General features: G+C 33.7%; 1 protein-coding gene across 4 annotated transcripts; it reads right to left on the reverse strand.

Annotated features, from left to right (window-relative positions):
* Nucleotides 1-1,697: 1,697 nt before the first annotated feature.
* Nucleotides 1,698-17,067, reverse strand: LOC18426003 (F-box/FBD/LRR-repeat protein At1g13570). Of its 4 annotated transcripts, none has more exons than XM_088872964.1 (5): nucleotides 16,897-17,067; nucleotides 13,820-13,899; nucleotides 2,601-3,780; nucleotides 2,357-2,512; nucleotides 1,698-2,117 (listed from the first exon to the last, which is right to left on the reverse strand). In XM_088872964.1, the coding sequence occupies exons 3-5, from the start codon at nucleotides 3,636-3,638 to the stop codon at nucleotides 1,758-1,760; spliced, it is 1,554 nt and encodes a 517-aa protein (XP_088729090.1). In that variant the 5' UTR covers nucleotides 3,639-3,780; nucleotides 13,820-13,899; nucleotides 16,897-17,067; the 3' UTR covers nucleotides 1,698-1,757. The 4 variants fall into 4 exon arrangements, with proteins under 4 accessions (XP_088729090.1, XP_088729089.1, XP_006830599.2 ...); XM_088872963.1 differs by having other exon boundaries at nucleotides 2,601-3,646; nucleotides 16,897-17,031; XM_006830536.3 differs by lacking the exon at nucleotides 13,820-13,899 and having other exon boundaries at nucleotides 2,601-3,646; nucleotides 16,897-17,029.
* Between the last annotated feature and the right edge of the window lie 8,748 nt (nucleotides 17,068-25,815).

Raw genomic sequence — 25,815 nt, forward strand, 5'->3', positions numbered from 1 at the left:
TACTACATTATTAATTTTCATTTTTTTTCATCAATATGTGAATATTGAGATATTTTTTCTCTGTATGAACTTATTTAACCATTAAATTACATCACACAAAATAATAATCATGGAACTATCATGGATGAAGTATATAATCATACATGGACTACAATAAAGAATGGTTTTTTTATAAGAACCTTCTAGTTTTTTTGAAAAAAACCTTTTATTTTTTTACAAGAAATGTTTGTCGTGTTATATTTTTTTTTGTTTTTAGCAAGAACCTTTTTTTTGATAAAAAATAATTGTTGTATTATTATTTTTTTATAAGAACTTTTGTTTTTTACATTAAATTTTTATTTATTTTTTATTTTTTTGACAAAAACCTTTTATTTTTTTGACAAACAAAAGAAATTTGAAAAGAAAAATAATTGATAAGAACCTTTCATTTTTTTTATAAGAAAATTTTTATTTTATTGATAAGAAAAAAATTTGACAAAAAGCGAAATTGATAAAAAAACCCTTCATTTTTTTGATAAGAAAAAATTTTGACAAAAAACGAAATTGATAAAAAAACCTTTCATTTTTTTTTATAAGAAAAAAATTTGACAAGAAAAATAATTGATAAGAACCTTTCATTTTTTTTTATAAGAAACTTTTTATTTTATTGATAAGAAAAAAATTTGACAAAAAGAAAAATTGATAAAAAAAAAACCTTTCATTTTTTTTATAATAAAATTTCTTTACAAAAAGAGAAATTGATAAAAAAACCCTTTCATTTTTTTTATAATAAAAAAATTTGGCAAAAAAAATAAAATAATAAAAATAAAAAAGCAACATTTTTTCCTAAAAGGGGATTCGAACCAACGCCCTCCATACGCAAAAGGCATTTGATAACCAGTATGCCACATGCAACTTAGTAATATTAAAAGCGCAAACAAAATATATAATATATTAATGTTTCAAGTTAATAACTTTTCACATTATCCCACATCGAAGAAGTAAATGAAAGTTGTAGTAAATAAATACCTCTTTGTGCTCAACAAGGATAGCGCGTGCGAAGTAAGGAGAGCCACATGGCGAGGTGTGCAGACCATAGGTTTTGGAAAGTAATTGTGGTCTTCTTGTATCAAAAGTAAATAGTATTCTTGCATCAAAAGTAAATAGTATTATTGTGTACTTGTATCAAAAGTAAATAGTATTATTGTGTACCATAAAGAAATTACGTAATATATTTATTCCTATTCCAATTCAGTAATTGTGGCCTTCTTGTATCAAAGGTAAATAGTATTATATCCCATTCCAATTCAATAATTATGGCCTTCTTGTATCAAAGGTAAATAGTATTATACCATAAAGAATTTACGTAATATATTTATTCCCATTCCAATTCGTCATTGCAAATGTGATTCTACAAGGTAAACAATTTAACAAATATTGTGTTGGTCCTAAAAAATGCATTTGAAGAAAAAGTAGCACTTTCAAACATTCTCAGGCCAATGCTAAATCTACTATGTTGCCTAAATTCATATGAAGTCCCAAATTATGTGCCTGAAAGAAAACCAAAATCGATGGACAGAAAAACAAGTTAAAAATATCTTTAGCATCATATAAGATAGAGATATTATGATAATTGTTTTAGAAGACTGGTAATTTTATTTTCTCTAAAGTATGAAACCATCACAGAAAAGTAGAAAATCCATGAGCGGGATCCACACTTGATAAGTAAGCACGTCCAAGATTGCTATTAGTTCATTTGAAAAAAATCCTCCACAAAATCAAGGGAATATTAAATCTACATGGGGAGATGCCCATTTAACTTGCATGAGATCCTCTCTGATCACATCCTTGTCTTCCATCCCGTGATAGGACAATAAACGCATATGGATTCTCATCTTCTTCAACACACGCGAATGGACAAGTAAGAATTTCGCAAATTTCGTATCAAAAATAGGCCTTGCTCTTGAGATTTTAGTATCATAACCTGGCCTATCATACTGCCTATGCAGGGGGTAGATTCTTGATACTGATATGTGAATGGTCTCAAGGTGATGCATGAGGCAATAGCAAGTTGCTTGGGTCTCCCAATACTTGTCTTCGTCGCAATAAGATCCAATTGCATGTTTGTAAGGGTCATCCTGCACCACAGAACCAGAGTCATATGCAGGAAAATGGAACAAAATAAACATCTAAGTACCATGAGTTTCAAATTTGAATATCTCAGAGCTATCACTCTCAATTTGGTCATGACCAGTCCTGTATTTCTTTGTAATGGCCACAAAAACTCGGAGCGCATGATCAGTTACAATGAAAATAACAAATTAGGAACACGAAAGCATAAAGCAAAGCTAAGGTTTTAAAGAGTAAGAAGACTAACCCCAACAATGAGTTTCTTTAGATAAGGAGAAGCACGAAGCAATTTGGAAACCATAATTCTGTCCCTTGCTTCGATAGGTAAAATTCCCACCTCTAACTTGCTTAAATTCTCAAATGTCCCCACAGAATACCAATTAATGCCAATTGAACCAAGGACCTAGATCCAAGAGAACATGTCAAAACATATTGCTTCACAATCAATAATATGAGAACATTAATAAGAGCATGAAGAAAGAAGCAGTTACCCTTATAATGAGAGATCCAAGGGAAAGGGTTGCGACGTGCAGCAAATCACCCTGAAAGATTTTGCTATCAGAGAGCGCTGCTCTATAATCATCTTCATGTTCTTTACAAAGAAAAGTTGGTGAAAGTAAAACATCCCCAAGCTTTGGTGTTTTCTCAAGATGAACACTGACTGCACACTTAACATGTAACACTCGAAGATTCGGAAGACTAACCAAAATATAGTTGAAACCCCAGCAATCATCTATTAATAAGAACTCAAGACAGTCAGATTTCGTAAGTATACCCTCAATCAGGATCTCTGTGAGTTTGCATTGGCTAAGCTTAAGAGTTTTGACTCTAGGAAAACCATCAAAGTTGGATTTGGGTTTTAGCTTGCAATCACAGATTTCTAGTGTCTCAAGAAATGGAGACTTCAATATGCCTTGAACCAAGCTATCCCTTAGTACACAGTGAGTGAGCTTGAGAGTCCTCATATTGCTGAAACCCTTAAAGTTGGGTGGAGGTTTAAGCTTGCAATCAACAATCTCCAACAACTTCAGTGTGTTACAATTGAATAAAAGACAGGGTACCTCATAAACTTTGTTGGACTCCTTCGTGAGACGCTTATTGCAGAGAATGAGTTCCTCAATCTTTCTATCTACAAGGAGAAAGATCCACATATCCAGAGCATTGTGGCAAAGAAAGAAGTCAGCATCTAGCTTAAACCTTTGAATCGCTCCTTTGTGATGAATAAAGATTTGATTTACTCCATAGATAAACCTTTCGTGTCTCTTGGTAGAATTACGATAAGGAAATCTCTTCGGGAGCACGGATTGCAGGTCTATAGTCAAGTGGGGAATCTTAGTCCAAACATGCTTCCAATTATGGGATAGGACTGATGTTCCTACTGCATCTTTGATTGGCAAGAGGGAAAGAATTGAATCAAGAATAGGCTTAGGCAATTCACTTAAACGGTCGGAACCACCACCCTTGATTATTTGTACTGTGTCGTTGGTTGTCTGAGCATAGCTCCTATGCCTCTTCATCTCTCTTTCCATTATTTACACTGTTAATTTTGAAAATAAGAGGATGAGATAATGTCCTGGTTGATCTTTAACTCTCCACACAAAATCAGAGGATCAACTAATATGGTGGAGAGGAATGGAATTCCTTCACTGTAATACAAGTGCTGGAAAAGAGCTGTTCAGGAACAATTCAAATCATTGAATATCAAACTGAACCTCCAAATAAAGTCATAAATATGTTCCACTCTAATTGATTGCTAAATGTTCCTATTAATAAATACCATTTGTAACTAGTTGGAAATGTTTCAATAGACAACACATTTGTTGCAATAGCAAATTTTGTGGTAAAATCTTAGAAAAAAAAGAAAAGAAAAGAGAACCACTTATTATTGCATTTTTATTTTAGGAACCATTTGGTTATTTTAATCTTTATTTTTAGCTTATCTCCACTAACTAAATTAATGGGCATTGGAGATGGAATTAGAGGAAACCATGTTGTTGCTCTTGTGAGGACAAACAGTTTTCCTATAGAAGTTTAAAAAAATGATATATACTCTCCTGTGGGATGCAGAAGGTTCATAGAGTTTTAGGTTCATTTGGTATCTTGATATCTACCCACTCTACTGTGTTGGGTGATCTTGTCATGGACTAATGATGGTTATCCATTCTTTGTTGAAGAACCCTATAGATCATCTACCCCAATTAGTGTTAGGGATGTGAGGGTGGAAAGATGTCCCTTCTTTATTAAGGAAGCTCCCAAAGAATCACCTACAGAATGAGTTAAACAATCCACACTACTTGGTAATGTGCAGAAAACCATTCTGGTGAATTCAAAAACTAAACATACTCAAGCTAAACTCAAATTTCCAAAACTCATGAAACCCAAATGAAACTATAATCCATTTAAATCATTTTCCTAACATACAAATGAAAATTTAACAAAAGTCCTCTAATAAGGGGAAAATACTAAATCTATTTTTATAGTAGCTTTGATTATAACCAAGGTACAAAAAATCTACACAGCCAAGGTACTTGGACTTTGTCAGACGTGAGTTACTTGGCCACTCCGCCGAGTCTAAAAACAGTGATTGTAACTATTTGGATGTCCTATTCTCTTTTTCTATTCTGCAGTAGTGATATTGATGGCCAAGAGTAAACCTATGGCCCCAATGGACTCCTAAAATCGCTAACTTATTTCCTATGGGATTTTCAATGGACTTGGAGCATGTGGGCCTAAGAACTTGATTAGGATCTGCCTTTTCAAAGTTCAACATTTGTTTCCTAAATTAACTTCTAGACAACTCTATCAAAGGATGATATACTTCAATTGGTTCCTTGTTGACACCGAGTAGTTGATGAGCTTATAGCAAAATTTTATCAACTCTTAAATTCCTTTTCCAAATACCGGAAGTATTGTAATAGTAACTATTCAACGGATTTGGTTTCTGCAAATACACTAATGGTTTTTAAAAAGGTTGCAATTCGAAGCCTTAACATAACTTAGGGAGTGTCAAATGATAGAAATAAATAAGTAAATGATTTTTGACTTTTGGTAACCCGTATTGAGCATTACAATATATATATATATATATATATATATAGAAACCTTCCAATAGCTGAGCAGCTATAATGAAATATGAATATAGCTGAATTTTCAGGCATTAAAGCTTCATCATGTAGTTCAGAACGTATATCACTATTTTAATTTTAATGTTTTTTTTATTTTTATAAATCTGATTAAGATAAAATTTTGGGTGTATATACATAACACTATTTCTCACTATATAAAATATAAAAAAATTATTTTCAATAATTTAAAATGACCAAATTACCCCCATCAAATTTAAGGGGTATTTTAATCTTTTTATATTTTGAAAAATATTTTTTATATATTTTTTAATTGTACGCCCCGTTTTTTAGTACACACTTTTAAAATTTCATAATGATCCATTATTTAGAAAAAATATTAAAATACATATAGTGATATGCATTCAGAACCACATAAAGAAGATCTGACAACTGCGATTCCGATTATATTACTATTCATTATAGCTGCCTATATATATATATATATATATATGGAAAAGTTTATATAAGGTTGCAACCTTAAAATAGAAGAATCTAATAAAAATATAGAAAAAATAATTCTTAAAATATAAATTAACCAAAATACCCCTAAAACATTTCATGGGTATTTTAGTCAATTTATATTTTACGAATTATTATTTTTATATCTTTATTAGGTTTACCTTGATGAGAAGAATAAACACCTAAAATTTTAGTTATTTGGATTTATAAGAAAAAATAAAAATTCAAATATGAAATGAGATTATAACAGTCAGATCAACCCAGATTGAATCTATGGCCATTAGCTGACATTATAGCAGTCAACCCGTGGACTGACACAATCCACTGACCATATATATATATATATATATATATATATATATATATATATATCTAGAAAATTTTTTCCAACTTCTATAGGAAAAAATGAACAGTGATTTCGCCTACCCTCATCACAGTCCAAAGTTCATCGCAAGGTCACGATTGTTCGGCAGTATTTTATTTTTTATTTTTTTTTCTACAAATCCAAATGATCTGAAATTTGAAGCTATGTACATCTTAGTGAGGTGCACCTAATAAAATTATAAAAAAATAATTTGTAAAGCAAATTGACCACAATACCCCTGAAACGTTTTGAGGGTATTTTGGTTAATTTATTTCATATAAAATATTTTTTTGATATTTTTAGTTGATTCGCCTATTTTTTATAAACACACATTCCAAATTTAAAATCATTTCGATTTGTAAAAAAAATGAAAAATAAAATATGATCGGATAATCGTGACCGAGCGATGAACTTTGGACGGTGATGAGGTTAGGCAAAATCACCGTTCATTTTTGCCTATAGACGTTTTGTAGTATCTTCCTATATATATATATATATATATATATATATATATATATATATATATATATATATATATATATATATATATATATATATATATATATATATATATATATATATAGAAGTAAACCTTATAATAGTTGTGCAGTTATAATGAATAGTAATATAGGTAGAATTGGAGGTGACAAATCTTCATCATATGGTTCAGAATGCATATCAGTAGATGAATTTTAATATTATTTTCTAAAAATCGGATCATAATGAAATTTTAGACATGTGTATTAAAAAATAGGGAGCACAATTAAAAATATAAAAAAAATATTTACCAAAATATAAAATGATCAAAATACCCTTGAAAAGTGATGGGGTAATTTGGTCTTTTTAAATTATTGAAAAAAAAAATTCATATTGTTATTTGGTGTGCAATAGTGTTAGTTATATACACCTAAAATTTCATCTTAATTAGATTTTTTGAAAAAAATTAAAATTAAAATAGTAATATGTATTTTAAACCACTCGATAAAGATCTGTCGGTTGGGATTCCACTAATATTACTATTCATTATAGCTGCCCAGCTAATGTTAGCTTTTTCCTATATATGAGTAAACCTTATAATAGCTGAGTAGCTATAATGAATAGTGATATATGTGGAATAGAAGCCGTAAGATCTTTATCATGCTGTTCAGAATGCATATCACTATATGGATTTTAATATTTTTTCTACAAATCGGATCATAATGAAATTTAAGATGTGTGTACTAAAAAATAGGGCGAACAATTAAAAAATTAGCCCACTGGCGCATATCTACCCCTAGGCCCAATGGCCCAGATTGAATATGGGCGAATCTAATAGGCACGACCTCATTTTGTATTTGAATTTTTTTTTTTTTTTCAAATTCAAATCACTTGAAATTTTAGACGTGTATTTTTTTAAAATAAGATAATCTAATAAAAATATTTTAAAAATAATTCATAATAAATAAATTGATCAAAATACCCTAAAAACTTTTCACGGGTATTTTGATTAATTTATTTATTAAGATTTATTTTTTACATATTTTTATTAGGTGCGCCTTGATGAGAAGAATGGATGCCTAAAATTTCAAATGATTTGGATTTACAGAAAAAAAAAATTGAAATTCAAATACGAAATGAGATCGTGACCGTCAGATCGGCTCAGATTCAATCTGGGTCATTGGGCTCATATGTAGATATAAGCTAACGGGTTAACCTCAGCATTTTCCTATATAGGTTAACCCGCTAGTTTATATCTACATATGAGCCCAATGACCCAGATTGAATCTGGGCGGATCTGACGATCACGACTTCATTTTGTATTTTAATTTTAATTTTTTTTTACAAGTCCAATTCATTTAAACTTTTAGGTGTCCATTCTTCTCATCAAGCTACACCTAATAAATATATTAAAAACAATAATTCGTAATAAATAAACTTACCAAAGTACCCTTGAAAAGTTTTTTGGTATTTTGGTCATTTTATTTCTTGTGAATTATTTCTTTAATATTTTAATTAGATTCTTCTATTTTAAATAATATATGCTTAAAAGTTTACATGATTTAAAATTATATAAAAAAATTAAAATTCAAATATGAAATGAGGTCGTGACTATTAGATCGATACATATTTGATCTGGGCTATTGGACTAATGTGTAGAGCAATGATACAAACGTTGCTCAACATTAAAGTAGGGCAATGATTTCATGCAACAGTTGTATCATAGTATAATGCAACCACACTTCTTAAAAACCATGTTGGTGGTTTTTGTATGATCCAAAATTTTGCAAACACACTCTCTTCATCTCAATAATTATCTCAAAAAAAAAAAAAAAGATCAATTTGAAACCTATATATGGTTAAAATGAGTCCCCTCCAACAACGAATCTAGGCCATTCATTTAGTGAATTTCAAGATCTTAGTCGTTACAAACTCAAAATCATTTTTTTATTTTTTAACATTGTTCATCTAACTATAATAAATCCATCTAAAAAAATTGGAAAAAAAAAAAAAAATTCCTTCTAAGGCCTAGATCAAAGCATCTTATGAAAATGGACGGTCTATGTTAGTTGCGCTAAACATATACTTTCTAGGTTCCGTTTTCAAAATTTTCTTTTTTGTGATTGTTAATTAAAATGAAGATAATATATATTTCAAATTTTGGATCAAATAAATGGCGCTAACATGATTTTTGAATATTGTTGCACTAGACTATGATACAACCGTTGCATGAAATCATTACCCACATATATATGGTTAGTGATTTCATGCAACGGTTGTATCATAATATAATGCAACAACCTTCAAAAACCATGTTAGGGCTATTTTTTAATCCAAATTTTAGAATATAGACTATTTTCATTCTAATTAACAACCACAAAAAAGAAAAAGTTAACAACACAACCTAGAAAGTATTTTTTTTAGCCCAATTAACATAGGCCATCCATTTTGATTAGATATTTAGATCTAAGCCTTAGAACGACTTTTTCTTTTCCACTTTTTTGAAATGAATTTATTATTATTAGATGAACAATGTTAAAAAAGAAAAGAATGATTTTGAGTTTGTAAAGACTAAGATCTTGAAATTCATCAAATGAATGGTCTAGATTCGTTGTTGGAAGGAACTCATTTTAACCATATCTAGGGTTTAAATTGATTTTTTTTTTATTGATTATTTAGATGAAGAGAGTGTGTGCAAAATTTTGGTCATACAAATACTGCAAACATGGTTTTCTAGAAGTGTGGTTGCATTATACTACACACTTCTAGAAAACCATGTTTACAGTATTTGTAAAACCTAAACTTTTTCACACACTTTCTTCATCTCAATAATCAATCCAGAAAAAAAATAAAAGGTCAATTTAAACTCTAGATATGGTCAAAATGAGTTTCCTTCAACAATGAATATAGACCAATCATTTGGTGAATTTCAAGATCTTAGCCTTTACTAACTCAAAATCTTTTTTTTTTTTTTTTAACATTGTTCATCTAATGAAAATAAAGGCATCTAATAAAATTGGAAAATAAAATTCCTTCTAAGGCCTAGATCTAAGCATCTTATCAAAATGGATAGCCTATGTTAATTGGGATAAAAAAATACTTTTTAGGTTGTATTTTCAAATTTTCTTTTTTTGTGGTTGTTCATTAGAATGAAAGGAATGCATATTTTAAAATTTGTATCAAACAAATGTACCTAACATGGTTTTTGAAGATTGTTGCATCATATTACTATATATATATATATATATATTACATGAAATAAATTGACCAAAATACCCCCAAAAAGTATCAAGGATATTTTGGTTAATTTGTTTTTACGAATTATTTTTTTATATGTTTATTAGGTGTGCCTCACTAAGATGTACACATATTCCAAATTTTAAATCATTCCGATTTGTAAAAGAAAAATGAAAAATGAAACACTACCGGACAATCGTGACTGTGCAGTGAACTTTGGACGGTGATGAGGGTAGGTAAAATCACTATTTATTGTCACCTATAGGTGTTGGGAAGACATTTTATATATATATATATATATATATATATATATATATATATATATATATATATATATATATATATATATATATTTGGGAAGCGTAATATATAAGAAGATACTACAAAATGGCTATAGGCGAAAATGAACAGTGATTTCGCCTACCATCATCACCATCCAAATCTCATCGCACGGTCACAGTTGTTCAGTAGTATTTCAATTCTCATTTTATTTTCTTAATCAAAATGATCTGAAATTTGGAGCTTGTGTAAATCTTAGTGAGACGCAACTAACACAAATATGAAAAAAATAATTCACAAAATATAAATTGATCGAAAAATGCCCCTGTAAATTTTTGGGGGTACTTCGGTCAATTTATATTTTTTGAATTATTTTTTTCATATTTTTATTAGGTGTGCCTCATTAAGATATACACACACTATAAATTTCAAGTAATTTGGATTTGTAGAAAAATACTGAAAATTGAAACACTACCAGATAAATGTGGTCGTGCAATGAAAATTGGATGGTGATGAGGGTAGGCGAAATCATTATTCATTTTCGCCTATAGGAAAACTCTTCTCAGCACCTATAGGCAAAAATGAACAGTGATTTCGCCTACCCTCATCACCATCCAAACTTTATCGCACATTCACAGAGTTATCCGGTAGTGTTTCAATTCTCAATTTTTTTTTTACAAATCCAAATTACTTGAAATTTGGAGCGTGTATATATCTTAGTGAGCCACGCGTAATAAAAATATGAAAAAAATAATTCACAAAATATAAATTGACCAAAATATATTTTGATCAATTTATATTTTGTGAATTATTTTTCAAATATTTTTATTAGATGCGTCTTACTAAGATGTACACACGCTCTAAATTTCAGGAGATTTCGATTTGTACAAAATAAATGAAAAATAAAACACTACCAGACAAATGTGATTGTGCGATGAACTTTGGACGGTGTTGATGGTAGGCGAAATCACTATTCATTTTCACTTATAGGCGTTTTGTAGTATCTTTATATATATATATATATGGAAAACACTACGCAACACCTATAGGCAAAAATGAACAATGATTTTTCCAACCCCCATCGTCCAAAGTTCATTGCACGGTCACGATTATTTGGTAGTATTTTTTTTTTCATTTTTTTTCTACAAATCAAAATAACTTGAAATTTGGAAATTGTGTTAATAAAAAATAGGGAAATCTTCGAAAATTATAAACAAATATTTTACATGAAAACAATTGATCAAAGTACCCCCAAAATGTTTCAGGGGTATTTTAGTCAATTTATTTTTGCAGATAATTTTTTTTATATTTTTATTAAATGCGCCTCAGTAGGATGTACATACCTTCCAAATTTCAGCTAATTCTGATTTATAGAAAAAAATGAAAATTAAAATACTACCAAACAATCGTGACCGTGATATGAAATTTGGACGGTGATGAGGATAGGTGAAATCACTATTCATTTTCACCTATAGGCGTTGGAAAGATTTTTCCTATATATATATATATATATATATATATATATATATAGGAAGATACTAGGCGAAAATAAACAGTTGTTTGGTAGCTTTTTAATTTTCATTTTTTTTCTACAAATCAGAATGATCTAAAGTTTGGAGTGTGTGTTCATAAAAAATAGGTGAATCTACGAAAGATATCAAAAAAATATTTTACAAGAAAAAAATTGACCAAAATACTCCCGAAATATTTTGAGGGTATTTTGATCAATTTGTTTTCATGAATTATGTTTTTTATATTTTTATTTGGTGCACCTCACTAAGATGTACACATGCTCTAAATTTCAGGTCGTTCTGATTTGTAGAAAAAAAAATGAAAAATAAAAAACTACTGGACAATTGTGACCGTGCAATGAACTTTGGACGGTGATGTGGGTATGCAATATCACTATTCATTTTCGCCTATAGGCGTTGGGAAGATGTTTATATATATATATATATATATATATATATTGGTTATGAAATAATTTATCATTGTACTCAACAAGTTTAGACTTTTTTATATCATTGTTTGTACATTGAGCATTTTTTTAACAAGAGTATTTTTGGTCATTTGAAGTGTATGTTGTTATCAACATAGGGTGTGATATCACCCACATAGAGCACACTAGTGGCATTTAATGTTCCATGTGGATGACATCACACCCTCTTAATGATCAAAATTGCTCTTATTAAAAAAATACTTCATGTATAAAACAAAAGTATAAAAATGTCTAAAATTGTTGAGTACAATAATAAATTACTTATTGTGTGAATACCTTAATATAACCCTATATGAGTTATATATATATATATATATTCCAATTATAGAAAAAAGTAACTATGAGAAGATGAATGTAAAAATTAAAAAAGACAGTGGTATTTGTAAAAAACAAATGAAACTTTGGAAGCAATTTTGTTGGAAAAGTTGAAAGAAGGTTGCTTTTGTGAATATAAAAAGTATCTTCTTTAAAAAAAAAATAAGAAATTTTCTTAGATAAGATATGGGTGGACCTTAAAATACTAATGCCTGGACGACAAAATATGGCTTGATGGTCAGGCCGGGCTGGGTCAGGGCCAAGGCAATTACCAGATTGGCTCAGTTTTGCCCGCCCTGGACCTTTTTTACTTTTCCTTTGCATTGATTTTTTTTTTGTAGGCCCTGTCAAGGCCAGGACGAGGCTTGGGCTAGGGCATGTACTAGCCCAACACAAGCCTATCCCGTTGCTAGCACTAACATGCATGTATGCACAGAAGGATTGAGGTAGCTTAAAGAGAATTCGAGGTGAGAGAATCACAACTAATTTGAAAAGGAGACATGGTGATAGAAAAATGAGTGTCTTGTTAAAAAGGAAGAAATGATACTGTATACTTGCGGACATGACAAATTTTGAAAAATAACAAGCAAAGCTTTTATTTAGATTAATAAGAAGCAAAAATATATTGAGGCATATTCTTGGAGGCATAGATCAAATTCTTTTTTTTTCAAAGGGTTTTTTTTTTTTTCAAAATATGAAATATTGAGGGAGAGAGTTTTCCAAAAGAGAAAAATATTATTATGAGAAAAAAAGCATTTATGACAATAAGTGAAACCTAAGAAGTAACATCTGGGAAAAGATATAAGGGATAAAGTATTGATCGATAAGTAAAAAGTTTAAAAAACAAAATATAGAATCGAAAATTAATTATCATACGTCGGTGTTCTATGCAAAAGAATATTGATAAAATTGAAGTTTACTATTGACGAGTGTAACTTTTTTATTAAGGGAAAATTTTATATAGAGCATAGGCTCTAAACAATCAAATTAGAGCCTATCTCAAAACTTTTATTAGAAAAGGTTGTTTTGATGCCCAAATATTATCAAGTTGATCATCTGGACGTCAAGATAAATGGACATGAGAAAAAAATAGATTTCAAGTTTTGGAAATAATGCATTTTGGGATCGTCAATTTTTAAAAAAATTTAGTTTTCATAGATCTGATCGATCTACACTATGTTTTAAACTTTAATTTTTATAACTAAAGATGCAAATATAATTTAAGGCTATCATAAAACTTTCCAATATTGAAACCATATTTCTCGATACTATTTGAAGGTGGGCCAAAACCATATTTCTCGATCATAGGATAGATGTACATGGTTGTTTTTTTTTTAATTTTTCGTGAGGCGGGGGATGAGAGAGAGAGAGTAAGAGTCGCTAGAAAATTTCTTAACTTTATAAAATAATTCTAAAACACAAATTGACATGCACGTGCAAACGGAGAAATTTGACCTTATACGGTAATGGTTCTCTTTGGACGGTGCTGAGAGCCTCAACTGTGAGAGAATCAAGCTTACTTGAACAGGCGGAGCCTATTAGAGATGATAGAAAACGCATGAGGAGAAGATATATTTATATGCAAGGGAATAATTTCATAAAATCTCACACAAGATTTTTATATACAAAAAAAAAGGTAAAGAACATGGTGACATTTATGGAAAAGGAAAGGGCAAAAAGCATCCATATTTGAAAAGAGTGATTTTATAAAAATAAAAAAGCGAGCATTTATGTAAAGAGTAATGATCCTATGATACCCTCCCACACCCATTAGTATAGGATCTTAAAGGATTACCATTAAATTTGACATAAATCTCTAAAAAAATTATCACATAGGTGTGGGATTTTGACTCTTTTAAAGATCTATACCAAATTTAATAGTGATCCTTTGAGATCCTACACACATAGGTGTGGGAGGATATCATAGATCATTACTCTTATATAAAAGAGACGTTGTGTGTGTGAGAGAGAGAGAGCAAAAACTATGGGGAGTAGACATAATAATTGAAATAGAAAATAGCATTTTAAAAAGAAGGGAAAAGTTTATGTAGTGTTGGGGCTCTAAACAATCAAATTAGAGCCTTCCTCAAAAATTTTACTAGAAGAGGTCGTTTTGATGCTCAAATATCCTCAAATTGATCATCTCGACATCAATATGCATGGACGTAAGAAAAAAATGGATTTCAAATTTTAGAAATAGTGTATTTTGTAACACATTTTTGAACCGTCAATTTTCAAGACTTTCAAGTTTTCTTATATCTGTCGATCTACACTATTTTTGAGGATTTAAAATTTATAAATAAGTATAAAAATATATTTTAAGGCTATCACAAAGATTTCCAATATTAAAATTACATTTCTCGACACTATTTGAAGGTAAACTCTAATTTGATTGTTTAGAGCCTAGGCTCCATGCAAACCGCACCCTAAAAAGAAATATAAGTATTTTTTAGGAAATTTAGGATAAAGTATCCTTGAGAAGATAATATAAACTTTGATGAAAAAAAAGATTTCTCTAGATTTATTGATATATTATGTGGTGTAGCACTTAATTTCCTTATGGGAAAAGCATTCTATGTGACCATACCCACATATATAGTATGTGTAGTCCCTGATCTCAGCTATCAAATCTGAGTAGATGGCTGAGATGAGTCACAATCTCACAAGCACACCCTTAACCGTCAGATGTTGATCCGACGGCTCAAAGTTTTGTATTTTTAATTTTTATTCTATATAACATTTTGAAACAAAATTTGGAGCCTACATAGATCTTACAGGGGCGTACATAATAAAAATAATAATAAAATATTTCTAATGACAAAAATTATTAGAATAGCCCCAAAAACTTTAGGATCATTTTGGTCATTTTTATGAAAAATATTATTTTTTATTTTTTCCAGGTTTGTCTTAATTTTATTATGGGACACCCAAATTTTCATCCAAAAAGATTTTGTAGAAACAAAATACAAAATAAAACAGTATTGGCAAGACATTGTTGCATGAGCAATCACTGTTGTTCAATTCTATATGTTATTGGGGTCACACAAAAATTTTTCCCTTCCTTATGCAGGTGTACCAGGCAATTCAATAGTGAACTTTTATGCCTGAAGAATGTAAATGACTATCAATTTGGCTTATAAAAATATAACGTAATAAAAAATATCATATAATTGTAATAATATATGTAAACATGTTCCTAAGGTCTTTGAGCATTAGGATGCAGAGTAGAGAGAGAACCAAATGAGTATAATTTAGTTGTAGTGGATATGAGGATGACAAAGAGAGAGCAAGACAGATAAATTTTTCTCGGAAAAGTTCATCCTTATATAGAATTCTAAAATATAAATTGATCTAGGCGTATCCACAAAATTATAGAGAGCGAGAAGAAACTGAGAGAGAAAGAGAGAGAGAGAGAGAGAGAGAGATAGATGATATGTTATGGAAATGGTTAACTTGCGATGGTTTTGGAAACCACATAGGCGAGAGAATCAAGAATGATCTGAAATGAAACCATTAGAGATAAGAGATTGGGGCTCCTTGTTAAAGAGAGGAACAAAGGAGTTGTTTATTTGCATAGAGGATGATTTCGGAAAATAACAAGCACGATTACCTTTTTAAAAAGTAAAAAGCTAAAAAGGTGATGATACTTACGAAATAGGGATCGGAAATAGCACATGAAAATCCATTAATCGAAAGACGATTTCTGAAGGTTCGGAAATAGCACATGAAAATCCATTAATCGAAAGACGATTTCTGGAAGAGAGAGTTATGTGAAATAGATAGTAAAACTCTTAAAAGAAAGATGGCATTCATAAAAAAAAGTAAATGAAACATTATAACCAATTTTTTTGGGATATGTGAGAAGAAAATTTTATTTGTGAATATAATAGAAACTTTGATATATGATTGTGAACAATGTTTCACCCCGCTACTGACATGCTATGTCTGTGGCGATTTCTGCATGTGTTTTGACCGCAATGGACATAGTAGGTCCGTTGCAGTTTTTTAATCCACGCGATTCAAAAAAATAGAACGGCGCCAAGCCTATGGGTGAAAACACTCTTTATTTTCGCCCATAGGCATTGTGTAGTGGCTTCCTTCCCTAAATATGATATGACCAGTGGTATATGATTACTATACAGAGATCTACCATGCAATATAATATTATTTAAGGAATATACAATTGAAGAATGTAATAGACATTCAATTGGGCAAATGCAAGTATGAAGTAATATATATATATATATATATATATAAAATAATATCATTATGATAATCTCAATTAAGGTCCATAATTTTACAGCATTAGAGTACACCTAATGCTCCAAAATTGAGCATTCTATTAGTGAGAGGAAAAAGAAAAAATTGAATATATTTTAGTTGTACATAGGCATGAGAAGATAGAGTTGGTAAACATTATCCTAGAAACTTTAACTTTTATAATACTTCTGAAAGTGAAAATGACATATGCACAGATAGTGAGACAGAGAAGGGAATGAGATGGAGAAGAAGATGAGACAGAGAGAGATTACCTAGTATGGCTATGCTTGTCTTTTTCACAGGCATAGAGGAGAGAATCAGGATTAGCTTGAAAAGAAGAAGAGCATTGCAGATGAGAGGAAATGGTGCCTTTGTAAAAAGGAGAGAGGAGCTTTTATTTGCATATTGGAAAATTTTAGTAAATGACATGCAAGGCTTTTATTTAGAAAGTAAAAGTTAAGAAGGCGATACTATTTATGAAAAAGGGTTGGGAAGCTTCGAGGTGCACACGAAATTGATTTTCTAAAAAATGATTTTTAAAATAAAGAAATATTGAAGAGAGAGTGAATACATTTTCTAAAGAAATAAATAAACTAAAAATAGTTCTCCACTGGTAAATTTTCTCGACGAGCTATATATAAAATAGGTATCCAACCATCATGCAGTACAATATACAATTACCACTAGAGAATATGTAACATAATTGCTAGATTGTAAACCCTAAACCCTAAACCTCATTTGGTACTTCCAGATATGCAATCCATTGTTTTGCTTGCCACAAAATTTCAATCCCAGGGCCTTAGTTTTGTAAATAATTCAACTAGTGTAAATTTAAAGATATAATTGGAAACATGGTACGCCCTTTGCCTTGACTTCTTGAAGATCTCATCCTATGCCTTTACAAAGTAAAATGTTGTATTCGATGCAAAATGAATAGCATGTAAGTGTATTAAGCCAAGCCCAAGTGACATGACTTAAAAATTTTCTCTTCACAATACACTATGCTCCAAACCTATATGGACTTACATATAAATTGACAACTACATAAAGCTTTGGGCCACCAAACTTGACTTTTGATACACTTAAAATTGAAATTACAATGTTATTAGATCCCTTGACTAAGTCCAATACAAAGTACACCAAGGACATTGAATCAATACAAGACAATACACAAGTGCTTAAAAATATAACACTATACAAATTACAATACCAAATTATACATCATTTTAAAATTTCATCAAACGTACCAAAATCACTTTCCTCCACCAAAACAAACATTACAAGTGTACATTAGATCTGATCATGGGAAGCCAAATAAGTGAGCTCTTTGTACCATGTGTTATGGCCAAGGTGTTAGCTATATACTATAGAGGACTGCTAGGATGGCACCAAGATTATGACTACTAGGATGGCACCAAGACATAGGCCAATTTCACATCATCTATTGTGAAACAATTAAGCATCATATATTAGAGGGCTTAAGAATTAGATCCAAATTGTGAGAAAAAGAAAATGGGAAAAGAGCGACTCAAATCAATCTCAATTTGATGAAAATCAAGAGGCACAACCTGAGAAAAATTTGACATAGTCTCCATTTGTTAAACCTAAGAAAAATTTGACATAGCCTCCATTTGTTAAATCTTCAAAATTAAACTACCAAAACAACGATTTTATTGGCTGATTTTGGATCGAAAATCTTAGAAAAATCAATCAGTTAAATATCTAATTCTCAATGAAAACTCTACCAAAATTCAACTAGAGATCATAGGTTCTAACTCATAGTTTAATCTTAAATCAATTGCTCATCAATTAAAGAGGTAGGGGATTGACATACGTTGCTGTAAATTATAATTTACAGCCATAAAATGGTTCAAGATTAATGAATTTGAGGGAGACCACACTAAATTGGATCACCATAAAGCTTTAAAATCGACTCTAAGCTTTGGGGTCGTGCTTTAATGGAGCTCCTAGCTTAATTCTGTCTCTAAAACCTCAATATCTACTATACAGTTTGTCACACTAACCAAAACACAGAAGAAAAGAAAGAAAACCCTATGGGAATGGTGTGCTACACTAGAGAAGATTTCAGTCTCAATAAACTTAGTGAGAGAGAGAGAGAGAGATGAAGGGCATACCACTCTATGGAAAAGCTTTTCCTCTATCTAAAATGTTTTTTCAAAGATGATGTAGACAGAGAGAGCCTAATAGTGGAGTGTGCCAGTCATGGAGAGATTAGATCTATATCTCATATGAGGATGAGGGGATATTTATAGGTTTAGTATAAAGATGCTCTTAAATTAGTTACTCATTTATGATATGAGAGAGACTTAATCACAACCACTAATCCGTTCACTATGCCATCCTCCCATAAAGCCCCAATGCACTCCAAACTTCATTTCATTAGTTTCAAAATTCAAATTCATATCAAATTCAACTTGCTCCCATAATTTCCCATTCTAACTGAATAAGAAATTAAAATGAGAAAGCATAGGTAGAGGGTTACCTCTTTAAGTAATTTAGCAAAAGTTATTGAAGAAATTTGAAAATAATTTTCCCTCCAAATCTGGTGTGTATGTGCACCCAATCAAATGATGCCACGTAGGAGAGGTAGTTATATGCATAACTACGCATAGGTTAGGGTTTCAATCATAATTTTAAATCCTATTGGTCGGCCCTGAATTTTTGTGGTCACGTGAACAATCCTTTTATTAAAACCGTGATACCCTTTTTTCTTTGTTTTTAGAGAGAAGAAGAAGAAAAAGGTGTGTGTGTGTCGCTACCCCTCCCCCCGCCCCCTTTTGATTTTACTCGCATGTGGGCATGACGGTTACCCCAATGCTCACTAGGATAAGGGTCAGGCGGTTCGATGTGTGCGATTAAAACCAACAAAAGAAAGACGCGAGGTTAGGCTTACCTCGCTTGTTTGAAGTTAAGACACGTCTGGGCATTGAGCCCTCTTAGATCGTTTCGAAAGCGCCCCTGGCCTCTTCGGCTCGGTTGAGTTCTGACTCCCTTGTGACTGTACACAACTTTGATACCCACTTGATGAAATGGCTCAAAATATCATCCCTTTCAATCACCTTTCATGATGTTGTCTAGAGGGGCCTTTTGGGGGTTGAGAGTGTAAGAGGTAGAGATAGAAAAGAGAGAGATGGAGTATAGGAAGAGAAGAAGAGATTGAAGAGAGAGAAGAGTATAGAAAGAGAATAATAGATAGAAGAGAGGGAAGAGTCACCCATAAATTGGGTAGCCTTCTGGCGTCACCTCCCCAAGGAGGTATTTACCGGATGACAAAAAAGGTATCGGGCACAAAGCCTGACACCCAAAAGGATTCACAAGAAACTATACTGCTGGGACTAGCCCAGTATGTGTCTCAGAAGAGCCTCTTAAGAGTGAAATTTAAAATAAATATTAAAAATAAAAATAGAAGAATAAGAATAAGAGAAGGAAGGTTTAGAATGAGAGAGAGGAGAATGAAGCAAAGAGAGAAGAAGAAAACCAACCCCGAAAGTTTCTTAAGGTCAAGGAACCGGGTCGAGCCCAATCGCGGCCTCAATAGATCCTCACTCAAAAGAATGTCCGAAGGCAGAAGTGTAAGAGAAGAAAAGTCTCTCAATCATCAAGCGACCATCCAATGTATGCCCTATTCAGAGGACTTATGATGATTGGAGGTAAAGCGAGATACGTTGATGACGGGAAGGAAGAAGGAGGAGAGACAAGAAGAGGGAGAGAGTCAAAGGTAAACAGGAGTGAGAGAAAGAGAGTGAGAGAGTATATAGGGAGAGAGTGAGAGAAAGAGAGTGAGAGAATATATAGGAAGGTTTAGAATGAGAGAGGAGAGAGGAGAGAAGAGAGGAATGTGTGAGAGGGAAAGGATAGAGGGAGAAGAGAGAAGGGGAGGAGAGAAGAGAGTATGGGAGAGAAGAGGGGAGAAAAGATGAGGGAGTGAAGGTGTGAGAGAGGGTGAGAGGGGGAGGAGACGTGAGAGTGAGAAATATGGGGGAGAAGAGCGAAGGGGAGAGGCTTGGGGTGGCGGCCAAGCCGCCTGCCCTTAGGAGAGAGAGAGAGAGGGGGTAAGAATTGGGGGGAGAAGAGAGGAGAAGGAGAACAAGGAAAAGGAGAAGGAGGAGACGGAAGAGAAGAAGGAGGAGGAAGAGGAGGAGGAGGAGGAGAAAAAGAAGAGAAGAGAAGAGAAGAAGAGAAGAGAAGAGAAGAAGAGAGGGAGAAGAGAAAAATGGACCGGGTACCTATGTGGGAGAGATGACGACTTGAACCCTCTGGCTAAATGCAATCCCTTGAGAGGAGGATAGAACCCTCGGACAAGAGATTAGGGTCTAATATTAGGTGGGAGGACTTGGGTTCAAGTGGGTGTGGCTTATGGTGGATCTAGGTTAATGTGTATGGCTAGGTTAGGTTTGATGGACTAGGAAGTATGATGGGTTTGAATTGGTAGACCAAGATGGTCTAAGGACTATGGCTTAGTATAGGGCTATAGTTTAGAAAAGGGTAAGTGGTATTGAGTATGGAGTATGGATGGGAATGGACTATGGTTTAGAGAAGGATAAATGGCAGGGAGTATGGAGTATGGGTGGTGTGGACTATGGTTTGAGTGGTCTAGGGTTTATGGTCAAGGTGGTCCAAGGTTTGGGTAGGGTGGTCCACGATTTGGGTAGGGTGGTCCAAGGGTAGTCTCTCACTTGCAAAATATTTCTCTGTCATTTCTCTTGGGGTGGAAATGAAGGCACAAGCACAAGGAAAGAGCTAGTTACAAATGAATGAGAAGGAATGTATATATGATCTCCCCCAAACATGGGGGGATGAACAAAACAGCAAAAAATTGCTCAAACATTAATTTTTCTTTAATTAAAAAGAATTTCGTTTTGGTAGAAAAATAACCATTTTGTCCCTCTCAACTTTAATTTAAATGATAAAACCATCCCTAAAAAGAGGCCTCTTGCCTTCCTTGTGGTTCGAGGCTGTTTTGGACACGTTTTGGTGAGCTTTTGGATGATCTAACACAATAAAAACTATTGTGACGTCGAGGTTATCGTTTTGATACCCATTATTGGGTTTGAATCAAAATCTTGAGATTGATCTCAAAATCCGCTTAAACCCATAAAATTGCAACTTTGAATCTTCGATCTAACTCATTTCGTAATATTTTCGGTCACTTTCTTTATCACAAATTGAAAGGGAGGTCATCGTGATCGTTTTGCAATTAAACCACTTGATTTGGTGGTCATATGATCGCTTTTTGTATTTTGGAGGTCGCCAAAAAATGAGACTCCGGCAACAGAAAAATTTTCCTCATTGTGAACTCAAATCTAGTGTGTTCCTGACCTCAATCTCATGCAAATCTTACCTGAAATGGAAACTCTTCGAATCACGGTCACAACAGACCCATATTTTGAAGCTATCCGATGGCAAAGCTTCTAGATAAGGCCATTCGAATGGGTGGATGTCTCTCTTTAAAAAATTATGCAACACATGAGTTTCAAAATCCAACTTCTCTCTACGATTTCTCTGAATCTGGGTATCAACTCAAATCGTATCCTATATTCAAATGTGTGGCTTGATGAGATCTACCACATATCAATTTGGGCTCAATTAATATCCGGATGAGTTATGAGCTTTACAAGTCAATCCCAAAATTGAATGGCTCAGTTTCCATAAATTAAATAGAAACTAATTCATTGAAACAGCATGTGAATAGTGCGAAAGCCACCCATTTTGGGTACGTTGGCCATAGGATTATCCAAAAGCATCAAACGATCTAAAAATTGGTATCTGGGGGACTTTGGGCCTTCCAAATATAATGGTGGTGGTCTTGTACTCATCTAAGACCTTGACAATATATCTCTAGTTATGAGATACTTTTCAGCATGAAAGAAAAGTTCTGCAAAAAGTAAATTTCATCCTTATCTACCTTATCTTGATCGGATTGAGATGAAACTTGGCGGGCATTCTTAAAACACCAAATGTCACCCTTTCATGCTTTTTGAGGTCAATCCGGTACCTTTTCAATTCCTTCTAAAATTAGGTTTATTCTGATCAGGGCTTAGTCCATAGGCATTTTGTTATCTATGACTCTAGGTCACCACTGGCTTCTTCATTATTCGCACCTGGGATACAAGTGTGTAAAAATACCCTACAACCGTTTTCCCTTCCAATTGTTGCTCTTCGAAAGAAGTGAGAACATCCAAAACAAAACTGATGTCTCAATTTTTACTTTCTTGCCGATCACCGACACTGACATGACCTTCGAGAGGAAATCATGTGAGGTTTCTTCCCTTGGGGATGACTGAGGTGTGGTAATGACTGGGAGCATGTTTTAAGGGCTTGTAAACCTAGTACCGCTAGGACTTCTGGGGGAGAAAAGATTTAATCCACCGATGGGGACCTTGCTTAAGGGCTTTCTTCCCACTTTAGCATCTCTTTTTTGGTTCCAACAATTGGGTTCCTTTCTTGAGGCTTCCTTACCAGTATACTCAAACTTTTTGAGGGAGAATGGTGGCTGAGGGCCTTGCTTAATGGTTCCTTCCTACTTTAATAAGTATTTTTTATTTTTTGTTCTAACAACCGGGGGCCTTGTTTAAGGGCTTGTGACCTAGTCTTGTCAGAATCAAGGTTTGTTTGGCAGTCGAGGGCCTTGCTTAAGGGCTTCCTTCCTAATCCGTAAGGATTTCTATAGTCTACTGGTGGGGGCCTTGCTTAAGGGCTTCCTTCCCACTTCAATAAATGTTGCCTTGGCTTTTTAGTGGCCTACCCGAAAATCTAAACTGTCGGCAACTAAGAAACTTAATAAGATGGTCTCTTTGGGGCTTGAACCCCAATCTATTGGGCTTATTGACCATCCAAAAAATCTAAATCATTCAACAATTGGGAACCTTAATAAGATGATTACCCTTTTTGTCGAGGGTATCGATCCAGCTTGGCAGTCAATAGCCCAAATTGTCTTCATATAGGAGGAAATCCTTTGAGCATAAAGATGATCCGATTTGCCATCCCTATGATTTTTCTAACCTTTTGGAGCTATTTAGAGGCTGACCTGAGTTGTTGAAGCTTTTTATTAAGCTCTTTTTCGTTCCGATAGTAGGGTACCTTCGCAAGGGGGTATTGACTCTCATACTATCGAACTTTTTTCATGGAGGTGCCGGTTGAAGCTGCCTATGACGGTGAGCACTGCATCAACATGTTTATTGGTCCAAGCATCCTTGGGGTTTTCACCTGAACTAGGTGGAAGTGGCGTCGCATAATGGTTTTCACCAATTCCCATTTTATTAGGCTCTTTTACCCTTGACTTTCTGGTCACATTCGCCTCTCTATTTTTACTCATGGCACCCTTTTCAGGTTTTCACCATGCCCGTTTTTTTTCTTTTTTTTTGTATTTTTACTCATGGCTTCATGGTCATGTTCGCTTTTTTTTTTTTTTTTTTTTTCATTTTTTTATAACATGATGATGAATGCGTGATGGGAAGGTCCCGTTATTGGTGGTGATGATGGAGGTAAGGGTTTTAATGGAGGATATGAGGCTCACTATAGGAGATGAGGGTTTTGAATGAACCTCTACTGTGGGTGAAGTGGTTGATGGGGCACTCATTCATGATTTTGAGTGATACCTGGTGGATAGCAAGCATATTGAGTCACCTCAAGAGTATGAAGCAGTCAAATAGGAGTGGCCACTCGAGGGTATGATGGCTTGATTGGGGAGTGATGTCGTAGGATGAGGTGACCACTCATGAGTTTGTTAGTGATGAGTTTGTCTGGTGAAGTGCTCCATCAGAGTGACTATCAAAGCTTTTGAATAGGTTGTGTGGTGAGGGCACTAGGGATGGGATTGGTTTAGATGGGAGCACTCATTCGTGGTTTTGAATGATGCTCTTAAGGTGACAAATGGACTTCGAGCCAAGTGAAGTGGAATGGTCAAATGAGAGTAGCCATTCGGGGGCATAAATGAGGCAAGGGCATGACTTGACTGGTGAGGAACGATGTTCTCCATGAGATGGAGACTCCCTGGGGATGATGGTTTGTCTCATGGAATGGATGAGGTACAGACTCACTGGGGATGATGAGCGACAAGACCCTTTAGGGGAGTAGTAGGCTTAGGAAATTGTGGTTCAACTTTGAGGAATGGGGGCTCATCTTCATGGTTAGTGAGTCTGATGGAGGATGGGGGTGATGTGTGAAATCATGTGCATGATAGTGGATGAATGGTGAAGATGTGTTTATGGTGTCAGGCTTGTGAGCTAAGGGTGGTGAATGGGTTGGGATGCGATGAGAGTGTAAAAGGGTGAGTTGGGCTCATGGATGAGCCATGGGTTTATGGAGATGAGGGTGTGGTGTGGAGAAGAAGTGGGATGGAGACAAGAAAGAGAGGTTCATGCCCACGGCTAAGCTGTGGGCTTGAGGGGGTAGTAGAAAGGTGAAGGGAGGTGAGAGAGATGAGAATGAGAGAGGGAGAGAAATCATGCCCATGGCTAAGCCGTGGGCTTGAGAGATGTACAGAGATGAAGGGAAGAGGGAGAGAGATGAGAATGAGAGAGGGAGAGAAGTTGTGCCCACGGCTAAGCATTGGGCCTTTGATGGGCAAGAGTGAGACAAGAGTAGAGGGGAGAGAGATGAAAGGGGAGAGAGACGAAAGGGGAGGAGAGATAGTGCTAAGCCAGCGGTTAGGCCGCTTGGCTAGAGCGAGAGAAGCGAAAGAGAGACGAGTAGAGGGGGCGAGAGAGAAGAGAACTGGGTCCATGGCTGGGCCATCCGCCCGAGGGTGAGAGAGAGAGAAAAAACTAATGGGAGGTCCTTCTCCCCTTTTCTTGGGCTGGCAGGCTGGGCTAGAGGTCTCCTTTTGGCTCAAGCCCGATCATTCTTGATTAGGTCAAGCTTAATCTTTGCAACGGTCCCAGTCCCATTGAATTCCGATGGCTTTTAAGCGTTTCGAACAGTTTTGCCCCTCAGGGATTTTTGCCTAGCAGGCTTGTTTGAGGGGTAGGGGGTGTCTTTTGGCTCCTTCCTTCTTACCCTTTTGTTCTCCATTTTCTTCAAAATGACACTTTGGCTAGAGTGGAGCCTTTTGGAATTGGGCTTTTGTTGGGAGTTGTGGGATAATTACCGCATTTTCACTTTTTACCCGAGTATAAAAAGGGGTTAGGGGCTTCACTTTCACCACTTCTCCTTATTTTCATACTTTTTGG

This window comes from Amborella trichopoda, chromosome 7, assembly GCF_054954075.1.
Source record: "Amborella trichopoda isolate Santa Cruz 75 chromosome 7, AtrichopodaSantaCruz75HAP2 v2.0, whole genome shotgun sequence".
Lineage (NCBI taxonomy): Eukaryota > Viridiplantae > Streptophyta > Magnoliopsida > Amborellales > Amborellaceae > Amborella > Amborella trichopoda.